At 33.5% G+C, this 16,434-nt stretch overlaps 2 protein-coding genes across 4 annotated transcripts in view; both read left to right on the top strand.

The window, feature by feature from the left end:
• Positions 1 to 4,168, top strand: part of LOC126707394 (scopoletin glucosyltransferase-like) — a 29,935-nt gene extending 25,767 nt beyond the window's left edge. Inside the window, exons 2-3 of the mRNA XM_050407011.1 lie at positions 344 to 349; positions 3,839 to 4,168. Coding sequence (XP_050262968.1) covers positions 344 to 349; positions 3,839 to 4,168 — 336 coding nt within the window. The remainder of the gene's footprint in view (positions 1 to 343; positions 350 to 3,838) is intronic.
• LOC126707389 (scopoletin glucosyltransferase-like) overlaps positions 1 to 16,434 on the top strand; it is a 98,587-nt gene that overhangs the window by 59,800 nt on the left and 22,353 nt on the right. The gene's annotated exons all lie outside the window — the stretch shown is intronic.

The following is a 16,434-nucleotide window of genomic DNA, read 5'->3' on the forward strand; positions in this document are numbered from 1 at the left end:
GTTCTCTATCTTATCTCAATACTAGTCCCAAAAAAAAAAAAAAAAAAAAAGGTTTCACTTATGTGGCATATATGTCCCTCAAAGCACAAACAGATAATCAATGAGAACATAATCTGGGTGCTTGTAATAATCTTAGCATCTTCTTGTAATAGATCTCTTTGTGCGCTTGTGAATGTGTATTCATTTGAACTCTTCCAGCCTGTTTAGGAGAGGAAAAAAAAATTGAAGTAAAATATATTGAAAAGGCATTTGCCTATTTGAAAGTATAAAATGATTAGAAGAATACACATCTCATTTGCCAAGTGAGTATGACAGTTCCTGCTAGTGGTACTTGTAGTGGTAGGAAAAAGTCAGTTGTTTGGGGCCATTTTGAAAAAATAAAGATAGGTGGTAATTTGTTAGCTCATGTGCCAATATGTCCCAAGAACCCTAATAGAGAAGATTTAGTTAAAGGGCAGAAAACATTAGCTTTTGAACCCAAAAAGGATGGAGAAGATGGGTTCCACTTTCTGTCAACAACCTTTTCTATTGTGGCTTCTATAAAGGCATTGGCCGAAATTATTATAATTGATGTGTTGCCTTTTAGGTATGTCAAGGGGTATGGGTTTAAGAAATATATAACTACCTTACAACCTAAGCTTCAATTAAAGGATATCCCATTTCGTCAAACTGTGGCTAGAGATGTGATTGGCATTTATAATAGTGAGAGAGAGAAGTTAAGGAAATCCTTCAAGGGTTGTAGGGTGTGTCTCACTATGGACACATGGACTTCTATTCAAAATTTAAATTATATGTGTCTCACATGTCACTTTATTGATGATGCTTGGAAATTGCATAAGAGAATTTTAAATTTTTGTTAAGTTGAAGACCACAAGGGGTGGACTATAGGTAGAAAGATTGAGATGTCTTTGCGTGAGTGAGGGATTGATGGGATATTCACTTTGATAGTAGATAATGTTAGCTCAAATTTAACAACAATTAAATTTTGCAAAGGGTGACTAAAGATTGGAATGGGATAGTTTTAGAAAATGAGTTCATGCACATGAGGTGTTGTGCCCATATCCTTAATCTCATTGTGGGGGAGGGTTTGAAAGAGATTGATGCACTTGTTGCCAAGGTGCGTGAAGTTGTGAGCTATGTGAAGTCCTCACCCAATAGGCATCAAACTTTTAGGAGTTTTATGGAGAGGTTAGGTATGGAGTCCAAGAGTCTTCTTAGTGTATATGTACCTACTAGGTGGAACTTGACCTATCTGATGTTAGAAACTACTGAAAAATTTGAGAAAGTGTTCCTTTGAATGGATTTTGAAGATGATGGTTATTCGTCATACTTTAGGACTAAGGAAGATAGTGGTGGTTTGGGATCTCCTTGTATGAGTGGCTTCCAAAATTGTAGGGCATTTGTGACTTTCTTAAGGTTTTTTTATAATGCACGAAGAAATTCTCCAGTTCTTTGTACATTACTTCAAATGCCTTTTATGATGAGATATTTGTTATTCAGTATAGTATTTCTAATTTAGTTAAATCCCAAAACACTGTCTTGAAAAACACAGCCACAAACAGGCAAACTAAATTTGAGAAGTTTTGGGGGGAAGGGGAGAAAATTAATCCTCTTTTGTATGTGGCTGTGGTTCTTGACCCAAGAAAAAAATTGAGGTTTTTGAAGTTTTCTTTTTCTGAATTTATGGGAATGCAGTGGCAGAAGTGATGGTTGATAAGGTGAAAGATCTTTTGTATAAATTGTATAATTTTTACTCTTCTATTCATTCACCAAATGTGCAAGAACAAAGTGGGAGTGAGAGGACATAATTGGAAAGTGATGCTAGTGATCCATATGTGTTGGTTCACTTGCGATATGAACGTTTCTTGCAATTTGAGCAATTCGTAAGTTGTAGTAATGAGGTGGAAAAGTATTTGGCTAAAAACTGTGATGGTAGAAAGGATGTGAATTTTGAGATATTAGAGTGGTGGAGGGACAATTGTGGTAGGTACCAAGTGTTGTCTAAAGTTACTAAGGATGTGCTGGCTGTACCAGTTTCCACTATTGCATCTGAGTCAGCATTTAGCACTGGAGGCCACATCGTTGATCCATTTCGAAGTTCACTATCCCCTTTCATGGTTCAAAACCTTGTATGTTCACAAAATTGGCTTCAAGCCACAGTTCCAATTTCTCATCGCTAGTCAAGGGATGATGTAGAGGCATTGGAGGAGGAGTTACCTGACTTAGGTAATATGTTTAAATTCTAAAACTTATAGCCTATTAATTTTATTGAATGTCTCATGTATTCAAGCAAAATTTAATCTATTGTGTTTATTTCATATTTTTTTCTAGTTTTAAATCAACAACCAATAGCAAGTGTAATAGCAAATACCAGTTCAAGCAAGGGTTCCACTTCAAGCAAATGGCCCTTAATTAGCATTGATGATTAATCACTGACTTGGTATGATTCTGTCTTTAGCCCCTTACTATTATAAACTTGGTTTCCTTACTAGTTGGTCTTGTATTTGGTACTAATGTATTGTTTGTTGCATATTTTTTTGTCTATTGTAGGAGGATGGTCATTTATTTTGTAAAGAAGGCAGCTTTTTTGGGAATATTTTGGAAGCTTTTTTGGATATATCGCTTTTCTAACTTCTAGCAATACTCAACTGTCAATGCATATAGAAAAGAAATCTTAGTTCATAGGTTTTGTTTTCTATTAGTTATAGACTTATAAACTATGGAGTAGTCATTCAATGCTTTGGGAAGCTATTTTTTGGAAATACTTATGGTATTTGATTATTGTAACTAATTATATTGCTTGGAACGTTTTATAACTAGCAAGCTTTTTGCCTTATGGTTTACTGCCCAAAAAACTTGCAGTAACTGCCTCTATGGTACTAAGTATATATATCCATTAATTGGAATATTGCAGTATAGTATTATCTATTGTGATTTATTTGTTGCTAGAAATATTATTTGTTTTGGTTGGCAAGTTTAATAGTTGTTGAGCTACTAGCTTAATACCTAAGTGCTTATTGTGTTGTTTAATAGATCAAATATGGTAAAATTAGGGTTTTTGTAGGTTGGGTTGTGCTATCTTTAGTCTATTTTGTTGTGTTTATTTTTTGTGGTTAATGTGGGAAAGATTATGTATTTGGATTGATATGTACTGCTTAGGTGCTTCTATTGTTTTAGAGATCACAGGTGATTAAAATAAATAAATAAATAAAAAGGCCTTTTGGTGTGTTGTGTTGTGTTATTCTGTCCAGGTTTAAATTTGTGAAAATTTGTGAGGATTTGCAAGATTATATTGGGTTTGATATGTCTTGAAGGCCCAACAAGTCTGGTGTAGTTCATAATATAAGCTAAGCTTGAAGCCCTATTTTAAAATAAATTAAGTAAAAGGAGGTCCAATTTGAAATATATAGGGAATTCAAACAATCTGAAATCAATAGGGTTTATTAAACTACCAAGCTGAGTAATTTGGGCTAAAAATGCCCAAAAAAAGGAAATTCCGATAATTTTAATTATGTCAAAAATTCCGACCCAATCTGAGGCCCAGACCTGACAAACCGACAACTCTAACTTGGTTAACCCATTACCCGAAATGTCGGATCCGACCTAAATATTCGGTCGAATATGTGTCCGAAATTTAGCAACTCGATCCATCCGGGTCGAGTTCGACTTAGGCCCTAAACCGACCCGGCCCGACTCGACCTATGGGGATTGCAATGGAGATTGCAATGGGTCTTGAGGCTTCTGAACAACAATTCATTTGGGTTGTGAAGAAAGGAAAACATGAAAAAGAAGAGGAAGATTGGTTGCCTAAAGGATTTGTGAAAAGAATGAAGGCAAGGGACTAATTTTAAGAGGTTGGGCACCCCAAGTGTTGATTCTTAACCATGAAGCAGTTGGAGGATTTATGACTCATTGTGGGTGGAATTCAACCCTGGAAGAAGTGACTGCAGGGGTGCCCATGGTCACATGGCCTTTGAGTGTAGAGCAATTTTACAATGAGAAGTTAGTAACTCAGGTTCTGAAAATTGGGGTTGATGTTGGTGTTCGACAATGGATAGGAGTGGTTGGAGATAGTATCAAGAGGGATGCAATTGAGAGGGCAGTGAAGCAAATTATGGTGGGTGAAGAAACAGAGGAAATGAGAGCAAGGCAAAGGCATGGTACTTGAGGAGATGGCAAAGAGAGCTGTTGAAGAAGGGGGATCATCCTACTTTGATTTGAATGCTTTAATTGAAGAATTAAGGTCACATTATCCTTGATCTTATTTGACACAAGAAATTTCCAATATGGTTCTTTCATCCTTAATAAAAAAATATAAAAATTTATCATTGTTGCTTAGTGTGTGAGTTTTACTCGCTTAATTTTTCTTCAGTAATTTTTTTTTTTTTGATGAATTTTCTTCAGTAATTATAGGATGTATTCATAAGAAATTGGAAATATGTGGCCATGTGTGTCCATATACTTACATACTAGAGGTTATAATAATATTATAAGTTGCATTGCATGGGATTACACAAATTTTAACTAAATTTGACTTAAAAATTCCATTTTTTTCCATTTATAGCATAGTCCCCCCCCCCCCTTTTTTTTTTTTTTTTTTTTAAAACTTTTAGTAGCATCGTTTTCTTAATTTTTTCATTACTTTTTTTAAATATTAGTTATTTACCAAAAGAAATCACCCAACCACCAATCAAACCTATAAATCTAATACTCAAACTGTAGTGACCCAACCACCTAGTTGCGGAGTCAGGAATTTTTCCTAGGGGGGCCAAGCTAAGTATGAAAAAAAGTTTCATAACTAAAAAAAAAGTTTTATTTCAGAAATTAACATTAACTCTAAAGTTTTGGCTTATGTTTTTGGGTGCTATACCAAAATAATTTATAATTGATTCTTTATAATTTGGAAATTTGATAGCTGGGACAGTGGATTTGAGTTTTAGACTATATTGAAAGCACCAACAAATATTTATTGAACTATAAGACTTTTGACAATTTATAATTGATGATCCTATAAGCAATTTTTAAAGAGTCAGACAAAACCAAACAACTAAGGTGTAAATTCATATCTATAAAATAATTATACTGCTACTTGTTCAAATATGATTATATAATTACAAATACTCAAACCATTTTATCAAATAAACCATAACAAGCCAGCCACCATTATGAAATTTAAAAAATAAAATACAAATTGTAAATTATAAATTATGGTAGCTGGTAACCACTCTGTACTGTAGACTATACATATAATAAACATAATAAAATATATCAATATATTACACATATCAATAAAGTAGTCAATATACAACTAAACATAAAATCCTAAACTAACAACAGAAACTCAAAATGACCAAAACAGACCAACAAAGAGAGATACTACCACTAGGCACACCAGGTTTGGCTCAACAACTTTTGAGACCTTAGGCGAAAATTTTAAATGGGGCCTTTTTATAATTAAATATTAATCAAATAATATATATATATATATATACATATTGAATTTTTTTATTTAAAATCTATTTTTCTTGCTTTTTGAGATGCAAAATTACTAATTAAGTTTTTGTACTTAAGTTCCTCTAATATTTCTTTTTCAATTGATAATATAGCTAATGCACTTAATCTTTCTTGTGACACAATTTATAATTAAAAATGATAATTTAACTAAAAATAAAATTTAAAGTATAGAACAATAGAACCTGTTTATTGAAATTTTTCTAAAGCTGTGACCACTTTAAAGTTTAAACCTGCACAAATAAAAATTAATTTAATACATAGTTTAATAAATTAGTATCACTATAACACAAATGAGTTGATATAATACATATCAAATTATTAATAAATATAATAATTTATAATAATAAATAAAGTGTCAGATTAAAAAATAAAAATAAAAAAGTGAGAACCATCCAACTGTACTCCACTACATCCTATATTCCTATGGCTAAGTTTTAAAGAAAAAACGTGTCCTATTCAGAGAGAATACCACTATGGAAAGAAAAGAGAGTTTAGTACTAGTTTAGTAAAGTTTTTAGTACTTTGTGTTTGTTTTGTCCTATCAGAGTATCAGACTATTAGTGATTCAAGGTCCAAAGAGGGGCAGCATTAGAAAAGCCATCATTAGCAAAAAAAACGTGTCTCATGACAAAGAGTGAAACAAACTAAAAATATATATAATTTAAGCTAAAAATATAGAAGACTCTAAGTCTTTATTTTCGGAAAGACAAAGAGAAAGAGGGGAAGAACTGAAGAAGAAGAATACCTCTTGTGCCCGACTGGTAGACTGGTATGATGCTAGAATCAACAAAGAAAAATTTCAAGCCAAACTAACTAACTGAGTTGATGGAAAAAGATCAAGAATCAAGATGAAGATGAAGAAAAGAAAGGTAAGACAGTGGAGAGGCAGAGAGATAGAGAGATGAGAGGTTTTTCTTTTGTTTTTGAAATTTATAATATGTATTTTAGCATATTTCAAGACAATTACGTTGTATTATTAATGAATTTTTTTGTTATTAATTTTGATTTTAGTATATTTCAAGAATGAGTTAATAAATTTGTCTCCTAAAATTTAATTTTGTTAGCTGAAGTTTGACTTTTTTTTTCTTTTTAATATTTTCCATTTTAGGATACAATGGGTCCTCTTTAATGCATTTTATTGACCAATAAAAATGCTTAAAATTTTTTTAACTAAAATATATAAATAAATATATTATATATATAATTTTTTTTTACAAGTGGGGGTCTTAGGCGATTGCATCACTTGCATCACCTATTGAGCCGGTCCTGAGGCACACTTGTTGAGTCCAGCTATGGCTTAGCCACAATTGAGGTCACAAAACAGCAACTTGTGGAGGCAAAGGGCCACAATTGAGTTCACAAAACAGCAACTTGTGGAGGCAAAATGGCAACAACGTAAGGGAATTTGTTATATGCAGATAGGCCAAAACTTTTATTTCATTGGGTTCTTTTCAAAAGATTTTTTTTTTTTTTTTTTTTTGGATATTTACTAATCTCAAAATCCTTGGGGGGGGGGTATTTTAATTTCCATAAAATTTATCATTTTTCCCATTTTATCAAATATTATAAATAGAAATTTTGAAAAGTCAGGAGGGCCATGGCCCCCCTGGCACCTCCCTGGCTCCGCCAATGCAACCACCAATGATGCCCAAACATGTATAACTGTAATATCCGAAAAAAAAAAAAAAAAAAAAAAAAAAAAAAAAAAAAAAAAAAGGTATTTAAGTAAATCTTTTGTAGGGTCAATTTTATAATTTATAATTATAAGGGAGTTTTAGAAAATAAAGTTGAAACCCTAGCTATATATATAAGCTTATTAAGTCAACGTATATGGAGAGATATTTTGAGAGAGGAGATTATCCAAAAGACTGAAGTAGAGAAGAATCCTTGGGTCCATGGCCTAATGGATACAAAACAAAGCTTAAACATACCTCCATAATATGCAATCCCATGATGGTATCAAGCCTCTTTTTTTCAAGATTGTAAACATTGAGAGATTGGTGGAGCTATTTGATGCTAAATCTGTGGAAGCTATTAAGAAGTAGATTGTCATCCCTTCCTCACGAAGACAAGATTGACTGATATCAATTAGAGACCCAAAGGAAAGTTTTGTTTTATATCAGCAAATGTGACGAGTCAAGACCATAGGGTGAATCATAAATGTGAAATCCCAACAGGCATCCTACCCCCAAAACCGAACATAGCTCTGAGATTGCAATTGCTAGGATGTTTGGTTTGGAAGCTTATGGGGATTTTTTTTTTTTTTTTTTTTGAGAAACAAGCTTATGGGGCTTTGAGATCCGAGATTCTCCCTATTTCGAATAATAAAGATATTGTGAAGCTATTGCTGGACCCCCATAGCCTTTCCAAATTTGGATTCTCCTACAAATTCTTTACAAGAACAATGTACCGCTCAAATTGCTTTCACACTTGAAGTAATCTGGAATCTCAAAAATCAAGTAGAGCACAATGATTCACAGATCAACATCATGACCACTATCAATTCAATGGAACACAAGGTGAAATCTAAGGATTTTTAGAGGAAGTGTTAGGGAAAAGTTCTTTTTGGAATTGCTTTTAGAGGTAAGTAAACTTATCTTAATTGGTTTTATTTTACGTATTTTAATTACTGAAAATTGTTTACAATTGTTACAATTTTATTTCTATTGTATTACTGATTTCAAGTAAAGAATTATAGGAATATCACAAATAGATTTGAATATTGAATATATGATTATATATATATATATATATATATGTATGTATGTATGAATTTGAATAAGATATTTTTTGTTAGAAACTATGATTTCATATATATGATTATGATCAATCTGACTATGAGGTTATTCTGATACCCAGCCAATGGGGGTTATTCATTGGTATTTTGATACCTAGCCAATGAGAGTTATTCATTGGTATTCTGATACTCAAACCAATGAGGATTATTCATTGGTACTTTGATACCCAACCAATGGGGGTTATTCATTGGTACTCTGATGCCCAGTCACGAGGATATAGCGTGACCATAGTCATAAGATTGTTAAGAATATGAATTACGTTTGAATATTTGAACTATTTTGAGCCCTTAAAACTACATATGTGATTTTGGAAATGTTTGAGTATCTGAACTATTTTGAGTCATTAAAACTGCTTATGTATTTATTTGGAACATATGTAAGTTATAGCTTTGATATATGGAAAACTGACTACTTTCTAAACCATCTATGATATATTTGTCAGATTAAAGTATGTGATCTATTTGCAACTATTTATTATTTTAAGACTATGAAACTTCTTTAGTTATTTTTGAAAACCTATAGTATATTATAACTTTTGAAGACTCATATTACATCTTATTACTTTATAGATCCATTGCTTGATAGAACTTATTAGGACCTTAGTTACTTATTGAGTTGTCAACTCGCTCCCTTTTTCCCCTTCAGTTTTAGATTGTGAAGAATAGCAAGTTTTGGAAGTTTTGATGCTATGTTGTGAGCAAGAAAGAAGCTTAGTGATTTTGGGATTGGATGGTCTTCTAATAGTTTTATATTTATTGGCCAATTGGCATTATGTACATGAGGTTTGGATTTTGTTCCTTTTAAATTATTGGAGATCTATTCATAAAGAAATTGTTGAGGTATTTTGGATTTATTTGATTTAATTTTTGAGGATAAATTTTAGTTGCTAAGAAGACCTTGCACACTTGTAAGATGCTTACTTTATAAGTATGCGGTAGTTGTCACATGTCTGTCTTTATAGTTGGGTTCAGGGCATGACAATAACAATGAACAACAACTCCATAACACAAAATGAAACACCAGAGTTCACAGCTTTCCTAATACTCACCAAAAAAACTAAAATAATTGTCCTTTGGTCAAGTCCTACCCCTCAATGCCTCCACCAATGGCAATAAACCAAATTTTCTGCTTCATCATTTTCCACTAAACATGGCTTTTAGATTTGAAAGTGAGAAGATGTGGAAGGAAAAGAAACAGGGAGAGAAGACAAAGGTGGCAAAAAAAAAAAAAAAATGAGATAAATAGAAAGAGGGGACGAATGGAGAAGAAGAAAAGAAAAAGAAAGGTGAAATGGTGTTAGGAGATTTTTAGTCAAAAATTAAAAAAAAAAATTAAAAAAAAAAAACTATTGTTTCTTATAATGTCATAGAGAGAGAGAGAGAGAGAGAGAGAGAGAGAGAGAGAGAGAGAGAGAGAGAGAGAGAGATTCTCAAATCTATGTTTTATTTTTTGGAGTGTTTTATTGTGTTTTTTATGGGTAGATGCAAATATGGGTTATGACTAAAGTTAAAATTAGTGGGCAAAGTGATATTTTTTTTTTTAAGGAAAGTGCTAAACTCATGAACTATTTTACAAATCACTAATGTGGTGGGTGGTTATTGGTAAGTAAAAATGTGATGTTAGTAATGGGCCCATAAGAAAATCAGTAAGAATTTGACACATCAACAATTTGTAAAAATGTTGCAAAATAGTTTATGCCTGTGACATTACTCTTTTTCTAAACCATGAGTGTGCAGAACGCCATAATGTAACCACCAAAACCACAAGTTGATATTGTTTCATTAATATTTTTATTAGGAGCACATACATATAAACAGGTATGGGTATGACACAGTGATATAACAATTTTTGAAAAATTAGAATACGACACAGCACAACATGACAGTGATACATATATTAATTAATTATTAAACATTTTTATTTATGTGTTTTATATATTTTTAAGCATTTATTTTTCATATATTGTTAAACATATAACAATTTAAGAACAATGATGGATAAAAAAGTAACTCTATGGCTATTATGTGATGTTTATAATACAATTAATTAAAAAAAGTCTAACACACCAAATACTAACATGACCATCATTTATTTATAATCAAATCTTATAAATTTTAATATTAAAAATATTAAATAAATAATTAAATTTAAAAGTTAGTAAAATAATTCCTGAAAAAAATAATATTTTTTGGTTGGACACACATGCCAAAGTGTCCAAAGCGTGTTCCTGTCCAATACGTGTCTGACATGAATAGTGGACACATGACCTAATTTGAAGTGTTCGAGAGTCAAATCATTTTCTAAATCAAGTGTGGGACTTGCTATATAAAGGCACTCATGTAACCTTTTTATTGTGAAATACAATAATACTTATTCAGTATTTCTAACATGGTATTAGAGCCACTGCTCTAACCCTTTCTTGTGTCTTGCAGTCTTGTCTTTGTTGGTGTTTTCTGCTACCTCAACTTCTTTGATTAGTAAGCCTTCTACATCCGTTCTCGATTGCTCCGCCACCGTCAAAGGTCCTTAAAGTTGAATTTCCACTGCCAGAAGCACTTACTCTACCGTTAATGACCACTACCTTCTCAGGTCTATCCATTGTGATCTTCGATTACGACACCAAACATATCATTATGTAGATCTTAAATCGATCTACTCAAAGCAGCCGGATTCATCCCCATTTGACCATTCATGCGACACCACGCGCTGGTCAAAGTTTCAATGAAATTCTTCCACACGCCTCATGCACCATAAGTGTTGTTTCGATCTTGTTGCTGCCACTACCATCGGAATCGTCTTTCTCCGATCTACATCTTTGGAAAATAATCGGCCTTATCAGATACTCCATGTGCCGTCATGCACCGCTTGAAGCTTCAGCTTCTTCTGTCTACGTGCCACATGCGGTACACGCGTCGAGCTTATGCCTGCTGATGTCATTTGTGATGTCATACCTACCACATTAGCCCTAGTTAACATTATCAAGCTTATGTCATCTGTTGATGTCATCAAAGCTTGAGTCATCCGGAGACAACATTCTCCGCTAACAATTAACCGCCGCTAGTTGACCGTTGACTTTGACCAGGTTTAACTTTTTTGCAGTCCAAGTACTCCTTACTCAGTTTTTCTCGTAGATTTCATTTTTGCAATCCATTTTTGCATATTTTGCTTCTAAATGAAGAAAAAGAACATGTCTTCTTATTGCAATAATCGTCGCCAACAATTCAACAAACGATTTTGCAATTTTTGCAAACGTGATGGCCATAGTATTGAGACTTACTATCATCATAACAAACTAACTATTTCTATTTCTATTGCTACCATTGCTAACACTGAGAGTATCCAACCAACGGCTCCCATTTGCATGAAGTCCAATTCTTCTGGATCCACTATCTCCATTTCCACAGTTGACCTGCCAAATATCATTGCTAATACCATTCATATTGTTGGTAATGCATCTATTTCTTCTTCTCTCTCAATTTTATCTGGTATGTCTCCTTCCTTTTGGCTTATAGATTTTTCTTGTTACAATCACATGACACCTCACGCTTCCTTATTTTCTCAACTTGAACCTGAACCACATCCTCTTAATATTTGTACAGCAAATGGTTCCACAATGTTTGGTCATAATATAGGTTCTGTCTCGACCTCTAACCATTTGGTTCCTAGGGTCTTTAATGTTGCTAAACTCTCTTACAATTTATTTTCTGTGGGACAATTAGCTGAATTGGGTTATCGCATTACCTTTGGTTATCCTTAGTGTACTATGCAAGGTTAAAGGACAAGATAAGAACTTGGGACTGGTCCTAAAGTTGGGCGTATGTTTCTCATGGACAACCTTTGTCTTCCATCTGTTGCTCCTGTTTCTGTTGTTGCTGTAGCTGCTATAGTTTCTTCTATTCCTTCCCTTGCACTTTGGCATGCTCGACTTGGTCACACATCTTCTTCTCTGGTACAACACCTGACTTCTAAAAGTTTGTTAGGTTTAGTGTCCAAAGAAAATTTTGATTGTGTTTCATGTTAGTTAGGAAAATAACCAACTTTGCCTTTCAATACTAGTGAATCAATATTTATTGATATCTTTGATTTAATTCATTTTGATGTCTGGGGCCTTCCACTGTCTCTAGTATTGGTGGATCTTAATATTTTGTTGTCTTTGTTGATGATTATTCTCGCTATAGCTAGATTTTTCACACGAAACATCGTTCTGAATTGTTACAAGTATATTGGAACTTTGCAAAAAATGGTTGAAACCCAATTTTCCAAACACATTAAAATTTTTCGATTTGATAATGTTCTTGAATACACTCAATATGCTTTCTAAGCTATTTTACATTTCTAAGGCACTATTCATCAACTAATTTGTTCAGGTACCTCTCAGCAAAATGGTAGAGTCGAAAGAAAATTTCGTCATATTCTTGACACTGTTCATACTCTCCTTATCTCTGCCAAAGTTCCTGCTCCTTTTTGGGGTGAAACTGCTCTTCATGCTGTTCATGCTATTAATTCCCAGTCTTGCTGACCAAAATCAAACTCCATACGAGCGCCTTTTTGGGTCACCTCCAAACTATCACCACCTTCGTTCCTTCAGTTCTGCCTGTTTCATTCTTCTTCAGTTGCATAAGCATAACAAACCTGTGCCTCAATCTAGACTTTATTGTTTTCTTGGCTATGGCGAAACTCAAAAGGGGTATCGGTTTTATGATCCTGTGTCTCATCGTCTTCATATCTCCCGCAATTTTGTCTTTAGGGAACATCGCTCCTTTGTCAAGCTCTCTCACCTCCATGCCTCCCTATCTACCTCTTTTGTCTTAAATCTTTTTCCAGATGAACCACATATTCCTTCTATAGTTGCTCATGATCCTTCTATAGGCTTCTTTGTCTAACCACCCAATATTCTTGATGCCTCTCGTGGATCAACCTTTAATGAATAGGTGGAAGATGAACAAGTCGAAGACGAGCTACCCAACTTTGAGCCTAGGTCCCCTACTCCTACTCCTCACACCGCACGAACCTCACACCTATCGTGAGGCCACCATTGACCCTTTACGGCAAATTGCAATGAAAGGGAAATTTGATGCATTATCCAAAAATCATACTTCGAATTTGGTGACTCTCCCTCTAGGAAGTCTGTGGTTGGTTATAAATGGATCTACAAGATGAAAACTCGCACTGATGGGTCCATTGAGCACTATAAAACTTGTCTTGTTACAAAAAGTTTTACACAAAAGTATGAGATTGATTATGAAGAGACCTTTACTTTGGTTGCTTGAATCTCATATGTCTGTGCGCTTTTAGTTATTGCCGCTACCAATAAATAAGATCTTTTTCAAATAGATGTCAAAAATACCTTCCTTAATGGCAATTTAAGTGAAGAAGTGTATATGCAACCTCCTCCTGGTCTGTTTATTGAACTAAACAAGGATTGTCACATTCAACGTGCACTTTATAAACAAGCTCCATGAGCTTGGTTTGCCAAGTTGAGCTCTACCATCTCTTGCTTGGTTACATTGCCAATCCTTATGATTCTACTTTGTTCTTCGTTGCATCGACAAATGCACTATTTAGCTTCTCTTGTGTGTGGATGATATGATCATAACTAGTGATAACCTCAGTGGCATTCAAGAAATCAAGGATTTTCTCAATCAGCAATTTGAGATGAAAGATCTTAGACAACTCAACTATTTCTTGGGTCTTGAAATCACTCATTCCACTGATGGACTTCATATTAATTAAGCCAAGTATGCTTCTAAACATTTGTCTGAATCTGGACTCACTAATAGCAAGACTGTTGACACTCTAGTTGAACTTAATGCTCATCTGACTCCCTCAGGGGGGAAAACCATTGCCTAGTCCCTCTCTTTACAAACGATTGGTTGGCAGCCTAGGTTATCTCACTGTCACTCGTCTAGACATTTCCTATGCTATTCACTAAGTGAACCAACTTTTGTTTGTTCCACGATCGACTCACTATGCTGCTGTCCTCCGCATTCTTCAATACCTGAAGGTTTCATGGCCTTTTCTACTCTGCTTAGTCTCCTCTTCTTCTTCATGCAATCTCCGATGCTGATTTGGCACGAGATCCCACTAATCGAAGGTCAACCATTGGTTATTGCTTTCTTCTTCATTCTTCTCTGATTTCTTAGTGAACTAAGAAACAAACCGTTGTGGCCTACTCCAGCACTAAAGCAGAATATCGTGCCCTTACTGATATCACATCTGAACTCCTTTGGCTTTATAAGGATTTAGGTGTGTCTACATCCTCTGCTACTCATCTTTATTATGACAACCAGAGTGCCATTCATATTGCTCACAATGATGTTTTCAATAAACGGATTAAACACATTGATATTGATTGTTATTTTATTCGTTATCATCTTGTCCATGTTGCACTAGAGCTAAGCTCGGTCTCCTCTAAAGATCAACTTGCAGATATCTTCACCCAGTCATATCCTAAAGGATGCCTTCATGCTTTGGTTGACAACCTCAAGTTGGCCTCACATCCGCCTTCAATTTGAGGGGCCCGTTAATGTGTAATAGGCTATCGGCCTTAGGCTTACCTTATTTACTTGTATGACACGCATACTTGCACTACATATATACTTGTATTGCACACTCTGCCTCTTATATAAAGAAACTCATGTATACTTTATTACTGTGAAATACAATAATACTCATTTAGCATTTCTAACAGTGTCCATATACTTACCTATTAGAAGTTATAATATTATAAGTTGCATTGCATGAGATTACACAAATTTTAGCTAAATTTTACTTAAAAAGTAAATTTTTTACATTTATAGCATATTCCATTTTTTAACTTTTACTAGCGTCGTATTCTTAATTTTTTTTAATTGCTGTTTTTAAATATTAGTTATTTACCAAAAGAAATCACCCTACCACCAATCAAACCTACAAATCTAATACTCAAACTGTTGTGACCCAACAACCAATGATGCCCAAACATGTATAACAATGAACAACAACTTCATAATACAAAATGAAACACTAGAGTCCAAAGCTTTCCTAATACTCACCAAAAAAACTGCAATAATTGTCCTATGGTCAAGTCCCACCCCACAATGCCTCCACCAATGGCAATAAACCAAGTTGTTTGCTTCCTCATTTTCCACTCAACATGGCTTTTAGATTGGAAAGTGGGAAAATGTGGGAGGAAAAGAAGCAGGGAGAGAAGACAAAGGTGGGAAAAAAAGAAGAGAGAAATGGAAAAAGGGGGCGAATGGAGAAGAAGAAAAGAAAAAGAAAGGTGAAATGGTGTTAGGAGATTTTTAGTTAGAAATTAAAAAAGAAAAAAAGTGCATAAAAAAAAAACTATTGTTTCTTATAATGTCATGGAGAGAGAGAGAGAGAGAGAGAGAGATTCTCAAATCTATGTTTTATTTTTGCAGTGTTTTGTTGTGTTTTTTATGGGTAGACGCAAAGATGGGTTATGGCTAAAGTTAAAATTAGTGGGCAAAGTGATTTTTTTTAAGAAAAGTGCTAAACTCATGAACTATTTTACAAATTATTGATGTGGTAAGTAGTTATTGGTAAGCAAAATTGTAGTGTTAGTAGTGGGCCCATATGAAAATCAGTAAGAATTTGACACATCAACAATTTGTAAAAATGTTGCAAAATAGTTTATGCCTGTACCATTACTCTTTTTCTAAACCATGAGTGTGCAGAACGCTAGAATGCAACCACCAAAACCACAAGTCGATATTGTTTAAATAATATTTTTATTAGGAAGCACATACATATAAACAAGTATGGGTATGACACGGTGATATAACAATTTTTGAAAAATTAGGATGTGACACAGCACGACAAAACGGTGATACATATATTAATTAATTATTAAACATATTTTTATTTATTTGTTTTACATATTTTTATGCATTTATTTTTCATATATTGTTAAACATATAACAATTTAAGAACAGTAATGGATAATAAAGTGACTTTATGTCTATTATGTGATGTTTACAATACAATTAATTAAAAAAAGTCTAACCCACCAAATACTAACATGACCATCATTTATTTATAATGAAATCTTATAAATTTTAACTTTAAAAAACATTAATAAATAATTAAATTTAAAAGGTAGTAAAATAATTCCTGA

Source organism: Quercus robur, chromosome 11 (genome assembly GCF_932294415.1).
Source record: "Quercus robur chromosome 11, dhQueRobu3.1, whole genome shotgun sequence".
NCBI lineage: Eukaryota > Viridiplantae > Streptophyta > Magnoliopsida > Fagales > Fagaceae > Quercus > Quercus robur.